This window comes from Peromyscus maniculatus, chromosome 4 (assembly GCF_049852395.1).
Source record: "Peromyscus maniculatus bairdii isolate BWxNUB_F1_BW_parent chromosome 4, HU_Pman_BW_mat_3.1, whole genome shotgun sequence".
NCBI lineage: Eukaryota > Metazoa > Chordata > Mammalia > Rodentia > Cricetidae > Peromyscus > Peromyscus maniculatus.
In genome coordinates, this window is record NC_134855.1 from 50140471 (window position 1) to 50166685 (window position 26215).

Below are 26215 nucleotides of genomic sequence, written 5' to 3' on the forward strand. Positions count from 1 at the left end.
AGCCCCAGCGACCCTCCCATGTCTGCCCGGTACAGACGGCACTGGGGCTGTAGACACTACCACATCCGGCTCCGTATGTGTGCAGGACCCCAACGCAGGCCCTCATGCTTATACAGCAAATGCCCCCACCCAAAGAGCCATCTTCCAGCAGCTCTGGTTCACTCTTAAAAATTACTGGGGACTCCAAAACCTTTTGAGTAAATAAATGAGTTAATATTTTTTACATTAAAAATAAAACTGAAAAATCATAATATATTATCAGTTCATTTTAAAAAAAATAGTCAATTTGTGCTGCTGGAAAGATGGCTCAGTGGCTAAGAACATCTGATGCTCTTTCAGATGACTGTACTTAGTTCCCAGCACCCAAATCAAGAGACTCAAATCAGACTGTGACTCCAGCTCCAGGTGACCCGATACCCTCTTCGGGCATCCACACACTTGCATATATACATACATGTGCAGACAGGTACACACATACATACAAACAAAAATCTTCTTAAAACAGTAATAAATTCTGTTCTGCCTTCAGCCCATGCCCACATGCCATAAAACGTCTAGAAAAGTCCATGTTCTTATGAGAGTAGAAATGGCCAATTCTGTCACGGTGCCATCTTGAAAACCAGTTAGGCTTTAAGAACCCTCTGAAGTGCTCCCCTGAACCCCCAAACATGGTACAGTGGCTGCCTTTTGTTGTTGTTTGGTTGGTTGGGTTTTTTTTGTTTTGTTTTGTTTTTTTTTTTTTTTTTGGTTTTTAGAGACAGGGTTTCTCTGTGAAACAGTTCTGGCTGTCTTTGAAAACTCACTCTGAAGACCAGGCTGGCCTTGAACTCAAGAGATTTGCCTGCCTCTGCCTCCCGAGTGCTGGAATTAAAGGTGTGCGCCACCACCACCCGGCCAGTTACTCCCTTTGAAACAGCACTTTAATTAAAACAGCATGCTAAAGGACATGAAAGGGCACTTCACGAGAAGAAGTTGACTAGTGCTACCATCAAGTAAAATGCTGCTGCTGCTGAGGGTGTGGGAAAGAGGAGTCCTTATTCACTGCTAGTGGATAGTGAACTCGTGTGGCCGCTGTGGAAGTCAGGATAGAATTCCTCAACAAGACAAAATGAGAACTTCCACAAGACCCAGACACACTACTCAGGTATGCACCTGTCCTAGTCGGTGTTCTACTGCTGTGAGGAGACACCATGACCACAGCGACTCACATAAAAGGAAGCATTTAATTGGGGCTCGCTTACAGTTTCAGAGGTTCATCATGGCAGGGAGCATGGCAGCGTGCAGGCAGACGTGGTGCTGGAGAAGGAGCTGAGGGTTCTATGTCTGGATCAGTGGGCAACAGGAAGACACAGCCACTAGGCCTGACTTGGGCTTTTGAGCCCTCAAAACCAATCCCCAGTGACACACTTCCTCCACGAGGCCATACCTCCTAATCCTTTTCAAATAGTGCCACTCCCTGGTGACTAAGCATTCAAATATATGAGCCTATGGGGGAATTTTTTTTTTTTTTTTTTTTTTTTGGTTTTTGATTTTTGACTTTTGGTTTTGTTTTGTATTGTGACAAGGTTTCTCCGTGTAGCCCTTGCTGTTCTGGAACTTGTTCTGTAGACCAGGCTGACCTGGTACTCAGAGATCTGCCTGCCCCTGCCTCCCGAGTGCTGGGATTAAAGGCGAGCGCCACCACCGCCCGGCTATGGACACTGTTCTTACTCAAACCACGACACCCAAAGGACAGAGCAGCACATCCCTAAGACACTTGCACATCCTGCACTGTACACACTAGCCAGTCCATGTTCCCTGCCTGGTGTCCACCAGTGGACCGATAAAGGCAATGTGGTACCGTGGAACTGCATGCAATCGAGTAGAAAAATGAAGTCGTGGCATTTTCAGGAAAATGAATAGAACTGGACATCACTGTGTTAAGTGAAATATGACAGACACCACATGTTTTCTCTTATAGGCAGAACCTGAGTTTAAAATACACATATACACATGCATGCAGGTATTGGTGTGTGTGTGTGAGTTGGCTCAGTAGGATGTGTCTATAATCCCCCTTCTGGGGAGCCAGAGACAGGAAGATCCTTGGTGCACACTGGCCAGCCAGCGTCAGCAAATTTCAAGTTCAAGGAGAGACCCTATCTCAAAACCATAAAGTGGAGAGAGATTGAGGAAAATACCTAAAATCAACCTCCTGCTTACACACGTGTGCACACACATACACACACTTGTGCATTTATTCTCACAAAAACAGATGGTAAACCACAACACCACACACATACACATACACACACATATACGCAAAGTAAAATTGTACGTGTATTTTTTATACATGTAGGTGTGTAGGTTGCAGAACTAAAAAAAGATTCATGGCCGGGAGGAAGGATTTTGAGTGAGGTGGGAAATAGAAAAGGCCATAGAATCCGTGTGATGAGAGAGCAGAGCGGTGATTGGCTGGGAGTCTAGAGCATGGAGTAGGGCAGTGTGGACAGGTAAGAACAAAGCACAGTGATTCATGTAGGAAAATACCAGGATAAAACTCATTCTTTTACATGCTCACCTAACAGACTAACTTAAAAAGAAGTCAAGTGGCTAATACATTCTTTTTCTTTTCTTTTCTTTTTGTTTTTTTTGCAGTATAGTTAGATGCCCTCAAAATGTACAAATGCTTTTGCCCAGGAAGTCCTACCACTATGCATTTATTGCAGAGCAAACCAATGGGACAGCTCTGACAGAATGCATGGGTGCTTGTTCAGACAGCCCCGTTTAGAGTGCCAAAGCTAGAAACAGCACTCATGTAATGAATGAAGAATGGCTTCCAAAAGCAGTGCCTCCACACCCAGAATGATGCAGCCCCACCCAGGAGTGGACCTGAGGAATGGGTTTAAAATGGTGGCTACAGTCTCGTTTATTCAAAATGTCAGACTTTTAAAAATAAAACCAGTGCATATTACCCTGTATTACATGCACATAAGAAATGCATCGGAGCGTCACTGGGTCACCGGGCAATGGCATTTTTCCACCTGTCTTTTTTTTTTTCTTTAAACTTCTACATTAAATCTGGATTAACTGAATGATCAAGGTGAAAGCTGGGTAGAGCAGTGCATGCCTGGAGACCTTGCTGCTCAAGAGGCTGAGGCAGAAGGGTCACAGGTTCCAGCCCAGCCTGGGCAGCGTAGCAGAACTCCATCTCAGCAACAGGCATGGACAAACAACTCCCACACCTTCAGGGTGGGAAGTTAAGGGAACAGATGGTAGAGGAGGAGGGAGGGCACCCTGCTCAGGAGGAGGGCGCCATTTCTCAGGGCCTTCCTCGGGCCTCTCGGGAACTGAAGGACCGCGTGGGCCTCACCTGAGCCATCGAAACTAGCTGGGGACAACAGAGCTGTGGTGACTGAACTTGACGGTTGGTTGAAGCCCCGGGGGATGATGGTTTATGGTACTAACGAGCAGTTATTGTTTGTTAGGTCCCTCCAGACGCCCATGCTTCCTTTGGATTCTCTTTCTTAATCTCCACGGCAGCCCCAGTCAGATCCCAGGAGCTAACATATCCCCGAGGCCTCGCCAGCTGGGGTAACTTGCCTGAGCTTGTCCTGTACGGCGGTGGAGCCGGAATGAGGCCTGGGTGCCGTGGCATCAGACTGCGGCCGTCAGTCACGGCGGCTGCCCACCAGCATTCTCTGTACCCGGTTTCTTTTTAGCTCAGAAGCAGTTGCAGGGGGTGGCCATCTTAGGTTATCAATCAAGTCAAAAAGAATGCTGTGGGTTTTCAGATCACCTGGTAGTCACGGGACGGGGCATTTGTGCCCCAACTTTTGTCAGGGTCCAAAGACTGTGTCAGCAAATAGGAATCCCAGTGCAGTGTGAGTCCCGGCATGCGGGGATGCTTGCAAGTGGTGGCCTCCTGCTCCATCTTTCTCTCCACGCGGGCGCATGAAACACCTAATTTAGAAAATTAAAGATTCTGAAAATCCTCTGTAAAACTAGCTTACTAAAAACCACTTAAACAGGATAAGGAAATCAGGTTTAAGTCATCAGGTTCAATTCATGAAAACCTTGGCTGCCCCTCCCCTTGACACAGGAGCGGTCGGAGCGGGACCTGTGTCCCGAGGCTCCAGCTTTCAATTGTGACCTCATGTGACTCTCTACAAACCTGTGGCGGAATAGTGAATGAGCTAAGGGTTGAAATGGAGCGTCCAGGTGTTACCTGTAGGCAAACGCTTTGTTGGTTGTTTTCCCATGGTGGCCAAAGAACTGTCGCTATAGCATGCCTTTTAAGAACCAAAAACAGAAGTCAAAAATGTAATGTCTGCAATTTGAGTATTAGGACCCATCACGTGTTCATACCGCAACTTTAATACACTTCTTCCCATGTAATGTATGAGCCATATGGATATTTTTTCAGACTGACCTGTGATTTCTCAGTGAATCTGTCTAATGACAGAAGAATGGTTGCAGTTCATTGCCTGGAGAGGAAAATGGATACTAGTTAAAATCAACCTCGGCTGGATTTGGTTTGTGTTTTCACCGACTGGAGTTTTAGAGATGGAAGGTTTTATATATATAAACGCATCAACAAACACATGTGACAGGAAGTAACGCCCCCCCTACCCCATTCAAAACCAACAACAAGGGGGTGCTGTCTTTTCACGTCTGTGGGTTTGGGTCACTCTCTCATGGTATTTGAGAGGGAGCCGTGCCGAGAAGCTGGGCCTGAAGGACGGACTCAGGAAGGTTCTCTTCCCAGCTGGTATGTGTTCCTGTCACAGCTTTCGGCTTACTTAACTGTTAATCTGTTTTCTACAAGGGCTCAAAATCACAGTGGCCGGAATTTGAGATGAGGCCTTGGATTTAATTACAAGTGAAACAGACTGTGTTACCCTGACGGAAAGGACCGAGCTTCAGTGGGATCAGTCTCACTGGCGGGAGAGTTAGGACAGGCTTACCAAGTGTCACACACACAGGCAGCCCAGGTCATCCCACCACGAAGTATGCCGAGCGCTGCCACCTCCTTGCCACCCTATGACCCTCAGGATGACTCCAAGTGGCTCATTCTTTTTTGTCATGGAAGTTTACTATAAGGTTTTCCACCATGACTTTTTCCCTTCAGTCTTCCATTTGAAAAGTTAAAATAAACTTGTTTGTGAATTGGCATAATACTTTTGTCAGAAATATTAAGGAGTAAACTTGGATTTTATGGTGAAGCCGTAATTCTCGAAGATTCTGCTTTTGTGCCTTTTCTTGGAACTGCTCCGTGACTTTGCCGGACCTTCATGCTTTGTCCCACGGCCCCAGGGAAAGAGAGAAGCTGCACTGTAGTTTTTACGTGCTGGGGGACTGTTCATACAGGCAGGGAAGGGAAGTGTGGTTCAAATGCAGACCCACCTCCAGGCCTCCCCTTGAGCTGGGCAACTCAGTTGTCCTCCCTAAGGAGTGGGATAAGATGTCCACTTCCTCTGACTTTCCCTGGAAGCACAGGGCACGTTTTGCTTAGGTCTCTTCATGAACTGAGCTCTGGGGGCCACACTCAAGGTCTCACTGCCACCATGCACTGTGCGGTGCAGGCTTGTCTCAGCAGCTGACCGGGAAGTCCTCTCGGGACACAGACGTGTTGTCTTTAGCCCTCCGGCCTTCTTTGCATGCTTCTCTGCCCCCCCCAGCCTCCCCCCAGGCCCTTTCATCTCTCATTACGTGGCTCATGGCTTGTGTGCAAGCGCTTCAGAAACCCAAGGAAGAGAACTTCCAGTTCTCAGAGCATAAATTTAGACGTTAACACTGTGACAGCCCTGAAGGAGGAAACGTTCGGGCCCAGCCATTCTGCCAGTTTCAGTTCATGTAAAGAACAGTTTCTCTCACTGGGTGCAGTGTCCTGAGACATGAGGGAAAGAACTTCCCGTAAAATTATAAAGTCTAAAAGAAACTCGGAATTTTCTGGACTGAAGTATCGCATGCTTGCTAGATTATAAAGCATATTCATATGGGATCCTGTGTGTACAACGGTGTATGTCTCTGTGTCTGTATGTGTTCCTTGTGCGTTTTCTTTGGCTTTTTCTCTTCTGTTTGTACTGTTCTAGTTTGGTTTTGTTTTATCTTATTTTATTTTATAGTTATTCTTTAGATGCCTCTTTTTTTTCTAAGGAGAGACGGGGTTTGAATTTGGATGGGTAGGAGGAATCTCAGAGTGGTTAGGGGAAGGGAAACCATAATCAGAGAATATTGTATGAAGAAAATGTCTTTTTGTTTTGTTTTGTGAGACAGGGTTTCTCTGTGTTGCCCTGGCTGTCCTGGAACTCACTCTGTAGACCAGGTTTTCTCTGTGTAGCTTTGGAGACTGTCGTGGAACTCACTCTGTAGACCAGGCTGACCTTGAACTCATAGAGATCGGCCTGGCTCTGCCTCCCGAGTGCTGGGATTAAAGGTGTGTGCCACCACTGCCCAGCTTGAGAAATGTCTATTTTCAATTAAAGAAAAATAGAGAAAAAAAAATTACCTGTGCTTGTTAAATAGAGGAAACAGCCAGCATTGCCCAGCAGCAATTCATGTGTTTGCTCTAAGGTGGAGACGTAGGCACAAGCAGACCCAGGGAGTCTCAGGGTGAAGCGCATTGTAGAACCCCAGTGTCTTAGAACCACTGCCCCTACAGCCAAAGAAATTACCAGGTTAATCAGCCTCGCTGAGCCACTCCATGGGCAAGAATGCTAGCCAGGTAGCTCTGCTCTGTGTATTACACAACGTGTAGTGCCATTTTCCATCCACCCATCCGATCGATAGATCGGTACCCATTTCGGGGGGCTGTTGTGGAAGGAGGATAAGAAACCTGCAAGCAGGTACTAAATGGCTAGTCCACAATGCCAGCTCCCAACTTGTGCTACGTAGTTGCTGGTCACTCTTCAATGCTTTGTTGAAATGTTCAGAGTTTGTTTTCACTAACTAGAAACCGCCCGTTGATTTCAAAGGATAAAGAGTCCCGCTTCTTTGGCTGGTTCCGGGCCAGTCTCAAAGCCCACGCCTTAGCGTTTCATCTGGTTAGCGCTCCAATGGACCCACCGAGTGAGTGTCCACAGGGCCACCGGTAGTGGAGACTCACCACTGAGTTCTCTCTCTGCAGGTGCGAAATCGAGGCCACCCTTGAGAGGCTGAAGAAACTAGAGCGAGATCTCAGCTTTAAAGAGCAGGAGCTCAAAGAACGAGAGAGACGCTTGAAGATGTGGGAGCAGAAGCTGACCGAGCAGTCCAACACCCCGGTGAGTACGCCACCTAGTGGCTCCCTGCAGCACTCAGCAGCCTGGCTGAGCATGGCAGCATGGCTAATCTCCTCCCCACCCTCCAGCTTCCCCCTGCTCTGCTCCTGAGAATTAAAGGCCTGCGCTGGTCGTAAGGAGTATAAAACACCAAAATGCCACACGTTTAAAGGAAAAAAGAACTATTTAAAAGAAAAACCCCTCCTTCTGGATCTTTCCTTAAGAACTGCTATTCTCTCTGCGCATCTGTATGTTCAAGTTACTAGAGTAAACTCTAATGTATTTTTGGACCGTCTGTTAGGGCCTCAGAACACTGTTGGAATGCTGCTGTTCAGCACTGCACTTAGAGGCCATCAGTAATTAATAACTGTAATTGCCAGGCCGCCAGGAATGTCTTGGGTGTGTCAGAACTTAACCACATTTTCTTTCTGAGATTGAGCTGGGCTGCTGACAGTGATGACGAGCATTAATATTCCTTATTAATTTAGTGCGATGATTACGGGCAGCATAAAATGGGGGAAAGGCTTCTCCTGGGACAGGAAGCCGGCTTGCTGTACCTCCAGGAAGACCCTTGCTCTTTTCCGAGTCCAGAGGAGCCCTGGCTCTTTATCTTCTCACCTTGAGCTTAAGCTGTATGTTCAATTTTAGGTCGTGTTTCAGCATTCTTCTAGATTTTAAATACCAGTCACTTTCAGGAAGCAAGAAAATCTTAGGGTTGGTTTTTCTAGGATTTTTCAGTGGGCAATATTTATCCACTTAAAATCACAAGCAATGAGAGATGAAAAATAAAGTTACTGACAAAGATAACAAGAATAAAGTTAAATACCCTTCCTTCACTTTGTGTTCCTCAAAGACCTTTCCTATCTAGGCAAGTCTTAAGCTCCATTGAGCAACCTCCATTGAGTAGCCTGTGACAGCTTGCAAAATGTTTCCCTGTGTCTAAAGAATGAGAGACTCTGTCTCTATTTCCAATCCCTATGGAGAAGCCATCTGATACCCCCTCACCCCCCAAAAAGGAAAATGCATCTAAATGTTACAGATTTACCCTTTTCAAAAATGCCTTTGGTAATCCCAGGAATGCCAAGGTAAGAACTGAATTGCTATACATAAGACTGCCAGGAGCTATTAAAAGGGTCCCTCACTTTTGTTAGTGAATCCTGTGAGTTTAACCAGACTCTCAAGGGGTGAGTTTCCTGTCCAGACTGAGTTGGTACCAGTGGGATGCAGCACCCCGGGCTGGGGAAAGAGCCCAGCTTCTTGCAAGCAGGTGGGAGCAGGAGCCGGAATGCATCCTTGTCTCTACAGCCCATCCGCGGAAGGCTGCGGGCTGTTTTGTTTTGCTTTTAAGTGCGTTGAAACCTTAGCTGTAAAGCACTGCATGGCTTGACTCCCTCTAAATGCAGTATTGTCAGGAAAACTTTCAATCGCCTATTAGAGCGTGCTTTAGAACCTTGCCTTGGCTCATTGGCATGAGTTTTGCTAAGAAATTATGGGCTGCCTTGCACGTCTTATTGCTGCTGGTTAACACAGTTGTGGATTAAAGAATAAAACGCGCCAGGTGCTTAGTAGGTTGTATCTTGCGTTTTAACTCCAGAAAACTTAGTTTAAAGACAGTGCCTTGCAGGCCACCGGCTAACAATGGACAGCATGGCGCACGCTCTCCGCACGGCTCCCTCCCTTTTTACTTATGAGGCCCAAGTTTTCTTTGTTTATAATACTTGCTTTCAACATCTCCTCTGCCTAGAGCTGGCATTTCTAAGGGAAAGGAGTTTATGCTCAGGTGTCTGATGAGCAGCTGTTTTCTTTTATCCTCGCTTCGGTTTCTAGTTGGCTTTAAACTTGACTGCTGAGAACAAGAGGGAGCTTTTTAAAAGTGGCAAAACTGGGCCTTTTTTTTTTTAATAGGTAGCTTCATCTTAAATATAACAGTCTCACATTTGCACACCTGCATAAAAACACCATCAAATTGACTTCAGGGATACTATTTCCCTTCCTAGAACGGAAACATTAAAGATGCTTGGAAAGATGAGTGCTCCATGTATAAGTAGGGATGGTGCTTATTTGTAATTATTGTTGCAGCTTGCTGTAAAAATTTTAGAGATCAAGTCTTTTTTTGAGAAATATTTATGGAGCTCTTTAGGGGCTAGCATAATGTGAGAAGAGACCTCGGCAATTATCAAATCAGTGAGCAGCAAAGTGTTCCTTAGAGTTGCTATCAGTTGACAACCAATTTGAGAATTCGAGAAGGGCGGCCATAGGGAGTGAGGCCCTGCCCATGAGTAAGGACCCAAGGCTGCCTGGACCACATGACCATGATCCAGAGCCCACAGCACCAAAATCCTCTCCTAATAGAACAAGCTGCTTTTTGAAAACTGAGCTCCAACAGTAACTGAAATTAGGTAACTGGGCCGTCGAGATGGTTCTGTGGCTAAATGTACTTGCAAGCCTGATAACCCAAGTTGAGTCTCTGGAACCCACAGGGTAGGAGAGAACTGACTCCCGAAAGTTGTCCTCTGACCCCATCCACCTGTGACCTTCCTGTACCTGCAACAATTGTAGATAAGTTGTTTAAGTTCTTAAAATTAAAAAAACAAAGGTACTAAGTACTTGGTACCTTCACCCTAAGAATGTAACGTTCGTCTAAGAGTTTCATTATTTGTACATTATCTTAAGTTCACGCCTCTCAAGCCATGTGCAAACTATGAACCTTTATTTGCTTAGTTCTCTAAAGATATAAAAACATCGTTTTTATATCCTGACAGTTTTACCATAAAAGAAATAGAAGCAGACATTATGGATTAGGTTTGCTGTTAAAGGTAATTACGTAAGGCAGAAAATAAACATTTGTCACCACTGTGACAATGTGAGAAAGAACTCATGGACACATGGCCCACTGAAAGGAGACTCGGGGATTAGCGGCTACCCCAGGGAGACAATCTAAGTGAGTCCTAAGCAGCATTCCCCCAGGTCCCCGTGTTCACTCTAATTGACTTGAAGGTTAGAGACAGGACCTGGAGTTTACTCCCGGGTGAGTTGTATAAGAACTTGAATAATGCCGGGCGGTGGTGGCGCACGCCTTTAATCCCAGCACTCGGGAGGCAGAGCCAGGCGGATCTCTGTGAGTTTGAGGCCAGCCTGGGCTACCAAGTGAGCTCCAGGAAAGGCGCAAAGCTACACAGAGAAACCGTCTCGAAAAACCAAAAAAAAAAAAAAAAAAAAAGAACTTGAATAAATTAAACAGTGCCAGATCTAGCTGGAGTCAAGGAATCAATGGACTAGTAAAGAGAGGTGGAGTCCCCCGGTCCCCCAGCCGGACATGCAGCCTAACTTCTGCCCTTCCTCTGAGCTCTTCCTTGGGATGGGGTTTCTGAATTGTTTTGACTTGAGATTTAATCTCTGCTTCATCTCTTCTTTTTTTAATTAATATAGTGGTTAATCAAATGTTTCTGTATGGAAGTGAAATTGGGAAAAAAATTAAGAGACATGCTAAAAACTACTTTGTTTTAAGCAAAGCGAGGACTTAAAACTGGTCCCTACCTGTCCATTTGAAATTTGGCTCACTGTGGTGATTTGCAGGCTTTCAGTTATGATTCACCCTGTCATTTATAAATTTTGGCCATACACCGGCACCAAATCTCCCATTAAGTAAGTTCTCATCATTCACCTCCTGCGTAGTACCAACTAATGTTGTGGTATCTGTCCCCTGATTTAAACTGGCACTAATTTCTCTTTTCACTTCTGTCCTTTCTTTCCCTTCGATAGCTTCTCTTGCCTCTTGCTGCAAGAATGTCTGAGGAGTCTTACTTTGAATCTAAAACAGAGGAGTCAAACAGTGCACAGATGTCATGTCAGATCACAGCAACAAGTAACGGGGAGGGCCATGGCATGAACCCAAGTCTGCAGGCCATGATGCTCATGGGCTTTGGGGATGTCTTCTCAATGAACAAAGCAGGAGCTGTGCTGCATTCTGGGATGCAGATAAACATGCAAGCCAAGCAGAATTCCTCCAAAACCACATCTAAGAGGAGGGGCAAGAAAGTCAACATGGCCCTGGGGTTCAGTGAGTTTGACTTGTCAGAAGGTGATGATGATGATGATGATGGTGAGGAGGAAGAGAATGACGTGGAGAATAACAGTGAATGATGGCAGAAAGTAATAAAATTGAAAATGTTTTTTTTTTTTTTAAAGAAAAACAGAAGAAATGTATTATCTCAGTCTGTGCAAAAGCAGCGTAGTAGACGAGCCCCGAGCGCTGCACCTGAGGCCAGGCTCCCGGGGCAGCCCCCTCATCAGCGTGACTTTACTTTTGCATTCAGAAAAGCGAGGCAGGGGGATTAAGCTAAAGGCATATTTGTCAGTGAGTGCGGTGCCTGATTATAGAAACATGTGCATAGTCTGTAGTTTGTATTGGACTGTATTCTGTCCCCTTCACTAGTTGGTTGGGAAATGTCCACCCATTGTGAGCAAGCGCTCCACCCCTGACTTCACTCTGACGTCGATTCTTCCCCAGCACACCCAGGTTTCTTCCTGTACAATACATTGTAATGGTGGAGGTGACTGGTGACTATAAAATCCAGCCACATTTAAAAAAAAAAAAAAAAGGCTGAGATGAAAGAAGATTATTAAAAAAAACAATACTTCCTCAGACATACCTAAACACCAAGAATTTTCAAACCAAATAGCTCACAGCTCCTCAAAGTAAAACCTGGCTGGTGTTCTCTAGTGACATTTGAGGGAAAAATACCCTGGTTTGAAGTGAGCAGCAGACGTAGCAAGCTTGCATACCCCCGTGCTGGCTGGAAGCCCGCTAACATGAACACACAGTCACCCTAGGCTTAGCTTGTCCTTCACACAGAAACACATGGTCCCAAAGGGATGTGTCTAGGCATGAGCAGGCTAAGCACACACCTGCTCTGAACATCCAACAAAGGCACTCTGTTTCTTTGTTTTTCCAGAGGTGCATAATAATAATAATAATAGTAATAATAATAATAATAGATTTTAATCTACATTTAGGAAAAATAAACACTATAAATAGGAAAGACAGATTATCCTTCATAGACACAAGTGCATTCTGAAGGGGTCTTTCTGTTAAATGTAGCTGTACAGCGTTGCCCCCCCCCCTTCCTTTTCACTGCTCTGTGATGCTGGTTTGAGAATTAGATTCAGGTGCTACTTACTATGAGGGTCAGACTACCCAGAGACACTCTCAGAAGACTGGCTTATCTATCAAAACCTATTTAAGCTATAAACTCCTATAAAAATTACAATCAGATAAAGGCAAAACAAAACAAAGCTCTTTATCAATCTAACTCAAAAATAGCATCACTCATTTGACAATGAAAATGAAGTAGTTTTGGCGGGCCTTTTTTTTTAGAGGTTCTAGCATCAGGTGGGTGTGGTGGCTCATGTCATAATTGTAACACTTACAGGCTGAGGCGGAGGGACAGTGCTTTTAGTAGCAGCCTGCTTGAGCTATATAGCAGGACTCTGTCCCAAGAAAGGATTAGAAATCATCTACTAAGTATGTTTGGTTATGAAGTCCTTGGGAAGCTGAGATGCAATGTGCTTCTAATCCTCAGTGAGAACTGGAAGTACCACCAAAAAATGAAAAGCAGACACTGCAACTTCCTTTGGAGAAAAATAGCTAGTGCAGTGTCCTGGGTGTCTGTCTGCTGTGCAGTCTTGGGGACTAATCTCGGAGCCTATTTGCCCTCCATTATCATGACAGGAATGCTAACCTACTTCAAAGAAAAAGGATCGGAAGAAAGTGTGTAACCATGTAGCATAGCACCAGGCCATGGCAGGTGCCGCTTAATACCAACTACAGTTAGTTGCCAGGTAAAAGAGACACTGAGAAATAGGTGGGTTCAGTAGCCTTCTGGGACACTAAAGTTATCTATTGCAAGTGATACTTGCTCAGAAGTATGAAGTTAAAAGTAGATAGCTTTCAGGAAAAGTAAAGAGAGCAATTCTTAGGATGTAAAACATGCAAACAGATTTAATTCCGTTGCTCTTGGAACTTATGTGCTGGGTCCACCTGTGCTGGGTGTTTACAGACAGATACAGTGTGCCCGAGAAGATGGGTCCCCTCATACCTGTGCTGCTGTAATTACACATATGTATTCTAGAGCTGTAGCCAGGCCACTCAAACAGGACATCTTGGAGGGGAACAGAAAGGATGCCCAGCAACTCCTGATTTCCCAGCATGCCATGAGTACCTGAAGGAGACAGTGGCCAGTACAGGGTCTTAAAGCCTCTTGCTCATCTGCTCAGGAAAAAAAAAATAAAGTCTTTTGTTCAACAAGTATTCACTGGGACCCTGGTGTCTACCAAGTTCTAGAAAATAGCATTTGTATTCGTGGAGCGTGCATGCTAGTGAGCAAGAGCGAGCAGTTAGTAAAGCGTACATCACAGAATGTTGTGATTTTAAGTGCAGGCTGGAGATTGACACAAGGAAGGAAGGGGAGGCTGGCGGGAGAGGTCTTCAAAGTGCGGTCAGAAAAGGCCTGGTGATGGGTACCATTTCCACAAAGCCAAGGCAGGTGAAGGGATCTCCATGAGTAGCGAGTTCTGCCTTAGACGGAAGAACACTCACCTCACCACCCACAAATCAGGAGTTGGTTTAGAACATAGGAATGACATGGAAATATTGTTTTTTCCTAAATCAATACCAAATCCATATTCTGTATAAAAATTTTAGTGCATTAAAAATCAGCCTGATGGTGATACTAGGGAAAAGTTACTGGATTCTATATCAGATCTAGGTTTACCATGACCAGGCATATTTCTTCCAGCTCTTAACTGCTGTCTTTTCCCTGGGAGTTCAAGGCCAGCCTGATCTACAGAGTGAGTTCCAGGACAGCCAGGGCTGTTACACAGAGAAACTCTGTCGGGGTAGGGATGGAGTGGGAGGCACTCAAACATACCTGAAATCTGATTCATATAAACAGGATCCTATAGAGTTCTTTTTTTTTTTTTTTTTTTTTTTTTTTTTCCAGAGCTGAGGACCGAACCCAGGGCCTTGTGCTTGCTAGGCAAGTGCTCTACCACTGAGCTAAATCCCCAACCCTCCCTATAGAGTTCTTATACCATCTGAAAGCTTTAGATTAATTTTATAAAGAAATGTCTATTGGTCACACGCAGAATTTCTAATGATGCTAATATAGCTCTAACTCACTTTTTAGATCAGTTTTTGAAATGACAAGCTGTCAGTGTTAGATTTTATTCCAGTGACCTTACAAAGGAGCACAATTCAGAAGTTAAAGGAATCCTGAAAATTATAAAGGTTCAGAACAAAAATTAGAACTCTAGATTGTGGTAACGATTGTCAGCCAGATGACTGAATACATCACATTTTCCCTTTCTTTAAAGCTGAGCATGGAGAATTTGAGGACACCTATGGTGGTTCTCAGCTGAGAGGTAATGTCACCTTGACCGGCCAGTTTCCTGCCTAGCCTGGTGGCATCCTGCTTGCCAGGGACAGTGCCACCTTGCAAAGATTTCCACCCCAATCCCCACAGCATCGTCCATCCCCACTGTGAAGTTTGTTAAGCCTTACACATCTGCGACTCCAGCTCTAGGTTCCCCCAAACAAGATTACCCAAGCCTTTTCAGAGCCATAATGACACCTCCTGCATTTTAGGAAGTTGTAGCTTTTTCTCAGAACCCTGTTTGTGGAAAAGGTTTCATCTCCCCCTCATGGTTGCTGGTAGGAACCCTATGAAATAACTGCATCCACCTGGGGGAAGGATGCTAAGGTGACTCCACCAAGGTACAGCCCTGGTGGAGACTGTCATTCTGCAGAGTCATTTTAAAGGGAATTATTTTTATTTTTTTAAAGCAAAATCACATTTTTATTGTTTCACAAATCGCCAATGGGATAAGGTTGAAGGTACATACACACACACGCACACACACTGCTTTTGATGCTCTGAAAATACTGAGGACAGTTTTTGGTTTGTTTTTGTTTTTTAACCAGCAACTTTAAAAAAAAAATGCAGTGAATTTGTTAGACTTTACCAGCTGAGGTATTCACACTTGATCTCCATTTAAACCAAAAGGACTAGAGGAAGGAGAGACCCAGACCCATTTCCCTTCAAGTTACTATGTATGTATATAACTTCAGTTTTCATTAGAGTGCTAAGAATTTTATGAAAGATGGTTTTAAAACCTAGTGATACTTTAAAAACGACTTTTGTCACACTAGACGTAGGCAGCCTTGTGAAACTAGTCGAGTCCACAAACACACAGTAGGCATAATTCTTTCTATAGTCAGGCACCGACCGCTGCTTTCGAGAAAGACCTTTTTCCTGTGTAGACTATAAGCATTGCTGGAGGCTCCACCCTGCTGGACAGAGCGCTGCCCGCTCTAGGTACAGCATTCTGTGATTTAAAAAAAAAAAAAAAAAAAAATCTGTGTCTATCAGGAAATCGGGGACAGGCCATATTTTCTCAGACCCCAACTTTGTGGGCACTCTGTTGCTTGTGTGAAAAACTTTGGGGCATGGGGTAAGTGATTTCAAAGTAGAGTTCAGGCACTGACACAACTGTTTTTATAGCGTGTGCAGAATACTCTTAATTCCGACGCGACACACTGCTTTTGCACTATAAAAAAAAAAACTGCTGTTAGAAAACATTGCTGTCCCTGAGTTTGAGCTTTTAATAGGTGGCATCATTGCTGCGTTTCATAACGATCTTCTCCCCTTCACTCTATTGCAATGTTATTCTGAGCAAGTCTTATGCCAAATGCCATGTATCATGTTTGTATGGAAGATTAAACTGCGCTCCTGTGTGGTAAGACTGTTGAGTTGCCGACTTCGCAGTTGGAATTTGATATTCCAGCACTGAGTCCACGATGTATTCAGAAATCCAAGTGGGTGTCATACATTTCATTCTGATGTGAACTTCTCTCTGCTTTCCTTTGTTCTAAGACTCCATTTTGCAATAAACGTTTTGAGAGTAAAGGCCTTTGTTATGTGTCGCTGTGTACATAAGATCTTTGTTAGACTGGATCCCTGCATCCTTTGAAGAAATCCATGTCACGCGCATGCACACGAGTGTTAGCTTTGCTCCCCTGAAGTCTGCTGGAGTATAAATAATGAATTACTAAAGTGATGGGGCAGTCATGAGGGATCTTTTTTTTTATCCCCAAAGAAAACAGAAAGGCTTAGAACTCATCGACAGCAGATGCACTGATATGTTAACAAGGTACAGGAAACATGAAGGAGACAGCGAGCCTCTGTGTGGCCGGAGATCATTAACTCTTAGCCCCTGTCTTGCCAAATTCAAACCGTCTTGCAGCAGCGCGCCTGGTCCCAGCCCTCCTCCCACTGATCTCTGCAAACATCTGCAGGCTCCTGCTGGAGGGAGCGGCAGGCAGAGCTCAGGTCTTCCCTGTGGCATCATGTTGATGAGCCAGCCACAGAGCGAGCGGCAAGAACTCTGCCGTCCTTTGCACATTAAAACTGAAGGTGTTATTTCATTTACAATCTTTATTCAAGAAATACTTATTCCTCAGTTTTGTTAGCACATATGGAAATGATGTAAAAGTCAAAACGACACACACACACACACACACACCCCACATTACATTCACTCACACACACACACACACCCCACCTCACATTCACACACACACACACACCCCACCTCTCATTCACATACACATACACCCCACCTCTCATTCACACACACACACACACACATCACACTCACACACACACACACACCACCTCACATTCACACACACACACCCCACATTACATTCACACACACACACACACACATCACACTCACACACATACACCCCACATCACATTCACACACACACCCCACATCACACTCACACACACACACCCCACATCACATTCACACACACACCCCACATCACATTCACACACACACCCCACATCACATTCACACACACACACACACACACACACACACACACATACACACACACATCCCACTCCCACATGCACTGACATCCTGTAGAGACCAGCCTTACTGCAGAGCAGTGCTTCTGTATGGCATCTCGAAGTCTCTTAATTCACATTTGTATCTGTGGTGGGATACAAAAGGGATGGCATGTTTCCGCAGCTGTATGCAGCTGCCCTATGAAGAAGTGAAGCTTGTCATGTCCTTTCTTTGATTGCCATCCACTTTATTGAGCCTCCTTGAGTCACACGTCCACATTATTAAAGCGGAGGAGTGTGCCGGTGACTCCCTCGTAGCACGTGTGTTTCAGGGGAAGGAAGCGCATGGGTGGCAGCGTATGTGGAGAATATGACTGACTCGAGCATTTGCTTTATGTCCTTGTAACCTAGACGTGGTACTCAGAGTCTGCACATCCATGTTTATTTTAAACAGTAGGGTTTAAAATAATAAAACCTGCTCGGCCACACCCAGAATCGGCTTCTTTTCTTTTTCCTCCAACACAATTTCACTGCCTCCTGTGCTCCAGTTAAGTGAGCAGGCCACACCCACTTCATCCCCATGGCCAGTATCTTACCTAGCTGTTCTGCTTCACCTTCTCTTTCTCCCCAGGGTCTGCAATCCTCAGCTCAAGCCACTTGCCTCCCGTTCCCCTGTCATCTGCTAGGAAACATGGCTCTCTGTCTGCCTACCAACACTGAGCAGACTGCCAAATAATTTGGCAACTGAACACACGCATCCTTCATTCTATAATTGTACCATTCTATCAGACAGTGTGATAAAAAGTACACCGGTGGGGCTAGAGAGAGAGCTTGGTTGGTAGAATGCTTGCTTTGTGTACATGGGGACCTGAGTTCAAGTCCCAGAAGGTGCATAAAGAAGCCGGCTGTTGTGGCATGGACTTTGATCCCAGTACCGGGGGCAGACAGGCAGATAGGTCTCTGGCACTCACTGGTCAGCCAGCCCAGACTGCTCGTTGAGCTCCAGGCCAGTCAGCAGTACCTGAGGAAATGACACCCAAGGTTCTCCCTTGGCCCTCATATACATACTTGCATGTACCCACACACATGTATGTGCAAATGTGCCAAGTACTGAGCATTAGTAACAACAACAGCAAAAAAAAAAAAAAAAATGATGAAAGTGGCCTCTCCCAAATATAATCCACAGGTGTTTTGCTCAGTTCTAATGAAATTCTTTATAGGATTTCCTAGCCGTTTGAGTTTGTGGTTATACAATAAATATTTCTAAATTGGAAAGTTTAACTTAGCCGCCATCAGATTGTCACACTAGCAGCAAAAGCAACTAAATTCAACTTTTTTCCTTCTTTTTTTATTATTCTTTGAAAATTTCATACATATATAAAAAGTGTTTAGATCATACCTACTCCCATCAAATTCTTTTTCCCAATTTGCTCACAGAAAAAGACGGTAACAGAGGTCGGGTGATACTGCGGCATATTCTTTCATGAATCATGAATAAACGTTTATCCTGATAAGTCAGCTGGTTGGAGCTATTGCCTGTACCAATGGGACACAGCAGGCCTTTTCAAGTTATGGAAGTATTTGCTAGTTAGCCCTTAGTGGGCGGCGCCGGCCGAAGTGCTCTCCAAGTCCCATTGCACACGTGTCCCTGACAGGGAAGTGTTTCAGGCAGTGTTAGAGTAACTCTGAACCCAGATGCCTTAGGACATGGCCTGCCTGGTCCCACACAACGGGCATGTTTAAGCCCAGGAACCCCTGTGAGAACAGGCAAAATAAGCCACCTGGTTACTTATAGTTGTTTTGGAATTTCCAATGGTAAATTATCTGTTATCCTACTGCTGGCCGAGAATTCTAAGGCCGCTCTGATAGCTGGTGAATGTCGGCCTTGATTCCAAGGCCCTGCTGTGCCATGTACAGCCGTTCCTGCCAAGCCCCGTGCCAAAGAAGACTACACTAAGTTGTACCAAGTCACCCTTAAGACAGCTTGTGAGGTAGAATGGATTGTTGCCAGGAACTGATTTGCAAATTGGCTGTGGGGCTCAGTATCCTTGGACACTGAGAACCTCCTCTGAAGGTTGAGGGGACTGTCTTCCTCTCAACCTGACCCCGCCAGAGGAAGCCACAGCTGCAGGAGAGCTGAGACAGACGAGCCGACAAGCCAAAAAGGCCAGGATAATGTTGCTTCCCTTTTTCATTTCCTTCGTATCTCCCACGCAGCTGCTGCCTTCCTTTGAGATCGGTGCATGGACTGAAGACGATGTGGTAAGCTGCTTCTGTTAGTGCCTCGTGGGAGCTGGACAGGAAGCCGCCAGCTGTGTCCACAAGTTTGCAAGTGCACTTAGAGAGAGCTGGGTCTGACTAGGGGAAGTTAACAAACTCCCCTCTTCACAGAAATAAATACTATAATAGTGATTGAAAATAAGGACTCCAGCAAAAGCAACCAGCTCTTCAAATCTTATCAGGGTTCCATCTTCCTAACTGGCTGTGAAAATATTCCAGAATATAGTAGCACTGGTAGCAAGATAAAAGCTATGCTACATTATATAATATGAATACATATACATATATATGGAGTGTATATATTAAATACTCCAGAATATAGTAATACCAATAGCAAGATAAAAGCTATACTATATATATAATATATATTTATATGGAGTATATATATAAATACTCCAGAATATAGTAATACCAATAGCAAGATAAAAGCTATACTATATTATATAATATATATACATATATATGGAGTATATATATATAATACTCCAGAATATAGTAGTACCAATAGCAAGATAAAAGCTATACTGTATTATATAATTATATAATACATATACATATACTCCATATACATACCTATAAATATGTATATGGAGCATATATATAAATACTTCAGAATATAGTAATACCAATAGCAAGATAAAAGCTATGATTCAGGATGCCAAATACACATACTTGAAAAAATATTCAATTCTTAAACTCTCCTGCAACGCCAGCGGCAGACTTGAGCATGGCGGAGAGAGACAGTGACTGGCAGGAGCTCCCTGTATGTGTTCCTCTCTCGCCTCAGTCCTGCTCATTAAATGACAAGATGCCTAACTGCCTTCCTTACCCTGGCTTCCCCAGGAGGAATGGACAGAGTGCGCCCCATAATCTTACATCCCAGGGGGCAGGATACTTAAGTCCACAGGAAGGCTACACGCAGTTCCGCATAGACTCCCTGAGGAGCAATCCCAGGTAGCCAGTTCTGTCTCCCTATCCGCTTCCTGAACGGCAAAACCATTCTGAGGACTGCTGATTGAGAGACTTTAGGGCCCCATGCCGGTCCTGGTCCATTTCACAAGCTCAAGGGCATCATTAAATAAAGGAGAAAATAAAGATGAAATGCCAGCTAGCCCTAGCAAGGATGGGCTCCACCCTAGGGAGACAGACACCCCAAGGCATCTCAAGGAAAAGAGTCATGAATAGGAATTCCAGGAGACCTGTTCTGGACCTCAGCCTGGTGTGGGGCTGGGCATGCTCCCTCTGCCCCTTTGTTTGTCTGAAGTAAGATTCCTTCAGCATTAGGCAGCGGCCTGGGCCCCACCAAGTAAAGAAGCTGGGTCTCAGCTTCCTGTTTCTCTCCACTCCTTGAACCCTAGAAGCCGAGCCTCCTGCCAGCCCTGGCCCTGTACATAATTGCTTTCTCCCCAGCTACAAGGGTGGTCCATCTCCTTTGAAAGGAAATTGATTTGAAAGAACTGACTTCTAGGAGCTATTTTTAGTCTTTGCGGCAAGGTTAAGTGGCTCCCATGCCATTCAGCTTAAAGTCCATTGTCAAGGAACCCAGGGAACCAGAGTGACGGAGACTGGTCTCTTCTCTGTGTCTTCACCGAGGTAATGTTAGGCCACCAGGAAACAGGTGTCAAATGATGTACAAGGACAAGGGGACCCCTGGTGTAACCTCTTCACTCGACACAGAGAGTACCATCTTTTGCATGCCCTCCAAATGGCTGCCATGGCCAAACATGACCTAGTGGGGGTCCTCATTCTGTCCATCTCTCTGTCCACTGCTGTGTGGTCCTTGTTTACTCATACAGTTCCTGAAACAAGTCCCGTGGCAGTCACTACCTGCACATGTAAATGGGAAAGTCATTATAGGATCGCCTGTAGGAGATTCTCTCTTCCAAGGAACTCTCTCAACCTCCCAATGCCCCCCACGGGAGGAATATCTCCAATCTGAAAGCTTGAGGCTTTAAAACTACAAAGAGGACTCTCTCATCCTCCCCTGTGGCTAAGTTAGAGACATCTGAATCTGTTGGACACGCTTTTCTTGTTGAGAATGACTACTGCCCATATGTGACCCTCCCGACCCATGTGTGTCTTCTCTTCGCAGTATTTTTGGGTCCAGCAGCTCGTCAGAAAAGGCAAGTGGAATAAATTACCTTCTTATTTCTGGAGTTGACTTGGTTGGGCTCTGATTTAGCCTCATCTCCTGCCTTCCGCCCCTCTCCCCCAGGTGACGCCTCGGTAGAGATGAGTAGCTACGCAAGCCTGTTTAAGGAGAACAACATCACAGGCAAGCGGTTGCTGCTTCTGGATGAGGAAGATCTGAAAGACATGGGCATCGTCTCCAGGGGCCACATCATTCACTTTAAGGTACCTGGTGGGAGAGCATTGATAAATCAACTGAGCATGTGCTGTTGACAGTGGGTCACGTGTTAGCAAACAGACATGAAAGCATCCCAGTGTAGGACATTAGGTGCTGAAATGTCTCCGGGCTTGTCCCTAACTAGCTGCCACACCCGTGCCGCCCCTGTTCCCACCTCAAAACCCCACAGCAGTTAGCTGGGCACAATGGTGTAACACCCCTGTAACTCCAGGAAGCCTCTAGTCCAGGGAGGAAATGGTGTATCCGGTTCTGCGCAATAACACCTGGGAGAGATGCTGCTGAGGAGAGGGGCCGGGCTGAGGGCAGACTTCTGGAAGGAAGTCGTGAAGGCTTGGGACAAGGAACACTAGCCAGGGGAAGGAACAGCCCTGGAGGTATGTAAGGGAGAAGAAACAGGGCCAGAGGAAAGGCCCGAGGAAGCTTAGCAGGCCAGAGGACTGAACTAAGGTAGGGTGATGCCCAGAGAACAGCTACCAGACCCGGGACTAGCAGGAGGCCAGTTAGCCCACTTAAAGCTGGAGAGGCCAGACATCCATGAGAAGTCCTTAAGGAGCCGGGAGCTTGTGCACAGCCCAAGTGAACGCAAAGCCACTGCCACCATCTAAGTCACAGGAGGATGTGTGACGTGGGCAGTCATTGTCCGGCAACAGACGCTATGTGCTCGTCTGAAGCCTGAAGTAGCTCCAGAAATCCTAACATGCCCCCAAACTTTAGTCTTGAAAAGTTTCAGACAAACCCTGTTTTCCTGTTTGTTGCCATTCTTTCTACAATTTAACCCAGTTCACAGCCAGGGCTGGTTGTACATCACTGAGGTAGTATACACAAGTTCTGCACCAAGCACTGAATAAACTTAATTAATTAATTGAACAGCTACCCAGGAACTGGAGCTCTTTGTTTGGCTTCTCAGATAGCTACTCAAATGTAGTAACAGGTGCAGACATCTGAGGGATGATGTTCTTGGAGATCGGAATCAAGAGACCTTACAGAGGGTAGGATCATGGTCTGCCCGCAGTCCTGGCAGGAGAACCGCAAGTTCAAGACCAGCCTGAGCTATATCCTAATACTGTTACCTATCACTCCTGCAAAACCAAAGAGTGTTGGAGCCCACCTATGTTTCCTGGTGGCTGTACACAGCAGGAATGCATGAAAGGTTGATTGGACCACGGGCCTGAATACTAGGTGTTTGTAAGGATCTGCACTTGGCTGTATCTAACAAGGGGGAGGTCTTTTGCCCCGCCCCTTGGCATTGTTATAAGAAGCTCTTTGGAATAAAGTTCTGGGCCAGTAGATAAGGATCCAGGCCCACCCAAAGCCATCCTGTATTTTCTATCTGTTTCTCTCCCCTCTTTATTTCTATCTAAATCTCTTATCCCTCATTCCTCAAGAGTCCCTGGGGTAAATAAATGTGGGAGCTGGTCTCCCACAAAATAGGATGGATGGATGGATTTATACAGATTAGAAAAGGAGGAGGGAATAAATAATGATGAGAGCTTCTCACCCAAATCCACACCTCCACAGAGGTTCTGCCAACAGCCCTCCCCACACACACACACACACTTTACTCCGAGCACCTCATTCTAGCTCCTCTATGGCTGTCCCACTAAAGTCCAAAGAGAACCAGCCTTCATGTTGTTCCAGAGAGCCCTGACCCTTGTAAGAACCATGTCTACAGTGTCTCAGCGACCTTGGGAGAGTGGCTGGGCACTCATCCACCAGAGAGCAAGACAAAGCAGGATTGTGATGTTTTCCCCCTACAAGGTGGACAAGAAGACACACGCATGAACACCCACTGCAAAAACTGGCAGAGAACTTACTGTCTCCTGGCTGGGGTGTGCCACTGCAGGAAAAATGACTTTCCTCAGTACAGAGGTGCCTGAGCTCCCAAAGAGACATTGTGTAAATCTTGTCCTGAGCAGCAGATGCCAAGTAAGATGCTCCCACCCACCCTTCCCCTCTTCTGTCTTTACCAACTTTCCTCAAGGGTCAGCCAGAGAGGAAGGGAGTTGCGAGCTGTGGTACTTTCCCAAATCAGAAGTGGTTTAGATATTCCTAGACCCAGCTAGGACAACAGAAGTGTCCCATCTGTGCTGGTGGGTGTCATTAGACATGTCCCAGCTTCCTACTTATGGCTCATCAAATTCAGTCATGTCTGCTTGCAAGACTGGGCCTGTGGAAATTCAAAGAATCACCCTGCCCTAAAGGAATTTCCATCCCAGAGAAGAGATAGAACACACGTGCACAACTTCTTACAAGCAGCTGGAAGAAAAGGACAGTCCATTACCTTGACCAGTGGAGAGAGGCAGAGAGACAGTGATAGAGGATGAAGGGGGATTTGAACTGGATCTGGGGGGAGGATAGAACAGGAGAAGTCCATTGGGATGGGAATGACAGACCAAAGAGAATGGAAGGAGCGGTTGCCTCTGTTCAGAGGAGCAGTGGATGGTTCGCTGGTCTGGTGGAAGCGGAAGGCTGGAGCAGACCTGGGATAGCTCAAGCGCAGTGCGGGGAGGCCCAGCCCCTGGACTGCTTCCAGCTTCAGGCTGGGTATCTGGACATGACCAGAGCTGGAGAGCATTGAGAACTGACGTGTTGAAACTTGACTTCTGGAGAGGCTGGGTTTGAAGCTCCAGATAGGAAGTTGAAACAGCAAGAAATAAGGCCTGCCTGACTCCTTAGCAGAAATGGGAATGGAGAACAGAGGAGGCCAGCTGAGCTGTTGATGAAGGAGCACATCGTGGGATGCAGACGTGCTGCAGCCTGGAAAGGATGCTTATGGGAAAAGCCAGACACAGAAGAGCCACACTGGTATTCTGTGTATATAGCATATCCAGAATAGCATACCACAGAGACAGAATATTGTAACGGGTCTTTCTTTGGACCAGCTCTCAAATAATGACACTTGGAGACTTTTTATTATGAAAGCCTGGCCTTAGCTAGGCTTGTTCACAACCAGCTCTTCAAACTTAAAACTAACCCATTTATATTAATCTACATTTTGCCACGTGGCTCATTACCTCTCCTCAGTACTGCACATCTGACTGCCTGGCACATGTCTGGCTGGCATGCCCTATTCTTTCCCAGAGTTCCTATCTCTCCCGGGAAGTCCCATCTATCCTCTCCTGCCTAGCTATTGGCCATTCAGCTCTTTATTCAGCCAATCAGAAGGAGCCTTAGGCAGGTGAGGAAGGACAGAGACACATCACAGCATACAAAAAGATGATTCCAACAGAATAAATGTGGTTGTTGCCAGTGGGTTTGACAGGGAGGGGAAGGGGTAGTGATGGTTTAATGAGTGTCATAGTCCCTTGGGGTGATGGAAAGTTTAGAACACCCTGGAGAAGAAAGGGCTGCATAACCCTGTGAAGGAAGTAGATGCCGCTGAAGGAAACAATAGCCACTTTTACGGTATGTGAATTTTACCCCATTCAAAAGTAATGCAGGACAGAGGAAATAACTCAGAAGGTAAAGTACTTGCCATACAGGCATGAGGACGTGAGTTCAATCCCCAGAGCCTGAGTAAAAAGCTGCAAAATTCCAGGCATGGTGCATGTGTAACCCAGTGCTGGGAAGCAGAGACAGGCAGGTGCCTGAAGCCCCAGAGCCAACCAGCCTAGCCTACTGGCTGAGCCCCAGGCAGGGAGACACCCTGCCTCAAGAAAACAGATGTCCACGAGAGGAAGAGATGAAGGAAGAGGTGGTGGGAACTTCTCCTAACTGGTTCTGAGTATACTCGTGGGGCCATTGGCAGGAATGGGCTCCGACCTGAGCCTTTGGAATGCGAGCGCCATGGACATTCCGCACCAGAGGTGCTCCCCTGGTCCCTGCCAGGTGTCTGCTGCACGTGTGCACACAGTGCCAGAGGGAAGCTGTCCCCCTTCCCTGTTCTGTCACTGAAGAAGGCACAGTCATTGTGTATTCCGAGTCTCTCAACCTAAGAGGAGGCGATAAAACTACAAGATGGCGCAGGATAGCCACCGTCGTTTTTCTCTCTCTGGGGTCCCTCCCTCGGAGCCTGTCAGCTGCCTTCTCCATAAGCCTCCTGGGAAGGAGCCGATGTCGGGAACAGAACTGAGTGTCCCATAAGTGTTCCTTACATTGTTGGCGGTTTCATTTTGTTTTAGAAAAGAAAAAAGAAATGCATCTAGTTTTCCTAGTTTGGGATTCTTAGTCTGTACCTGATCGGTTCCCAGAAAAGCTGAGTGATGGTTGACGAATACGCCAAGCCTCGTCATCTAGAGCAGCGCTCCTCACCCCTCCTGATGCTGCGGCCCTTTAATACGGCTCCCCATGATGTGGTGACCCCAACCACAAAATTATTTCATCGCTACTTCATAACTGTAATTTTGCTACTGTTATGAATTTTAATGTAAATACCTGATATGCAGGATATCCGATGTGTGGTCCTTGCAAAA

The 26215-nt window shown here is 45.8% G+C and overlaps 1 protein-coding gene across 3 annotated transcripts in view; it reads left to right on the plus strand.

Moving 5' to 3' along the window:
* Nucleotides 1-26215, plus strand: part of Map3k20 (mitogen-activated protein kinase kinase kinase 20) — a 162930-nt gene that overhangs the window by 106420 nt on the left and 30295 nt on the right. For 2 of the 3 annotated variants that reach the window (XM_015987992.3, XM_015987999.3), the window contains exons 11-14: nt 7106-7241; nt 19373-19417; nt 21528-21558; nt 21651-21790. In XM_015987992.3, coding sequence (XP_015843478.1) covers nt 7106-7241; nt 19373-19417; nt 21528-21558; nt 21651-21790 — 352 coding nt within the window. Of the gene's footprint in view, nt 1-7105; nt 7242-11000; nt 11874-19372; nt 19418-21527; nt 21559-21650; nt 21791-26215 lie in introns of those variants that run through there. The other variant, XM_006972428.4, reaches the window with a different exon arrangement.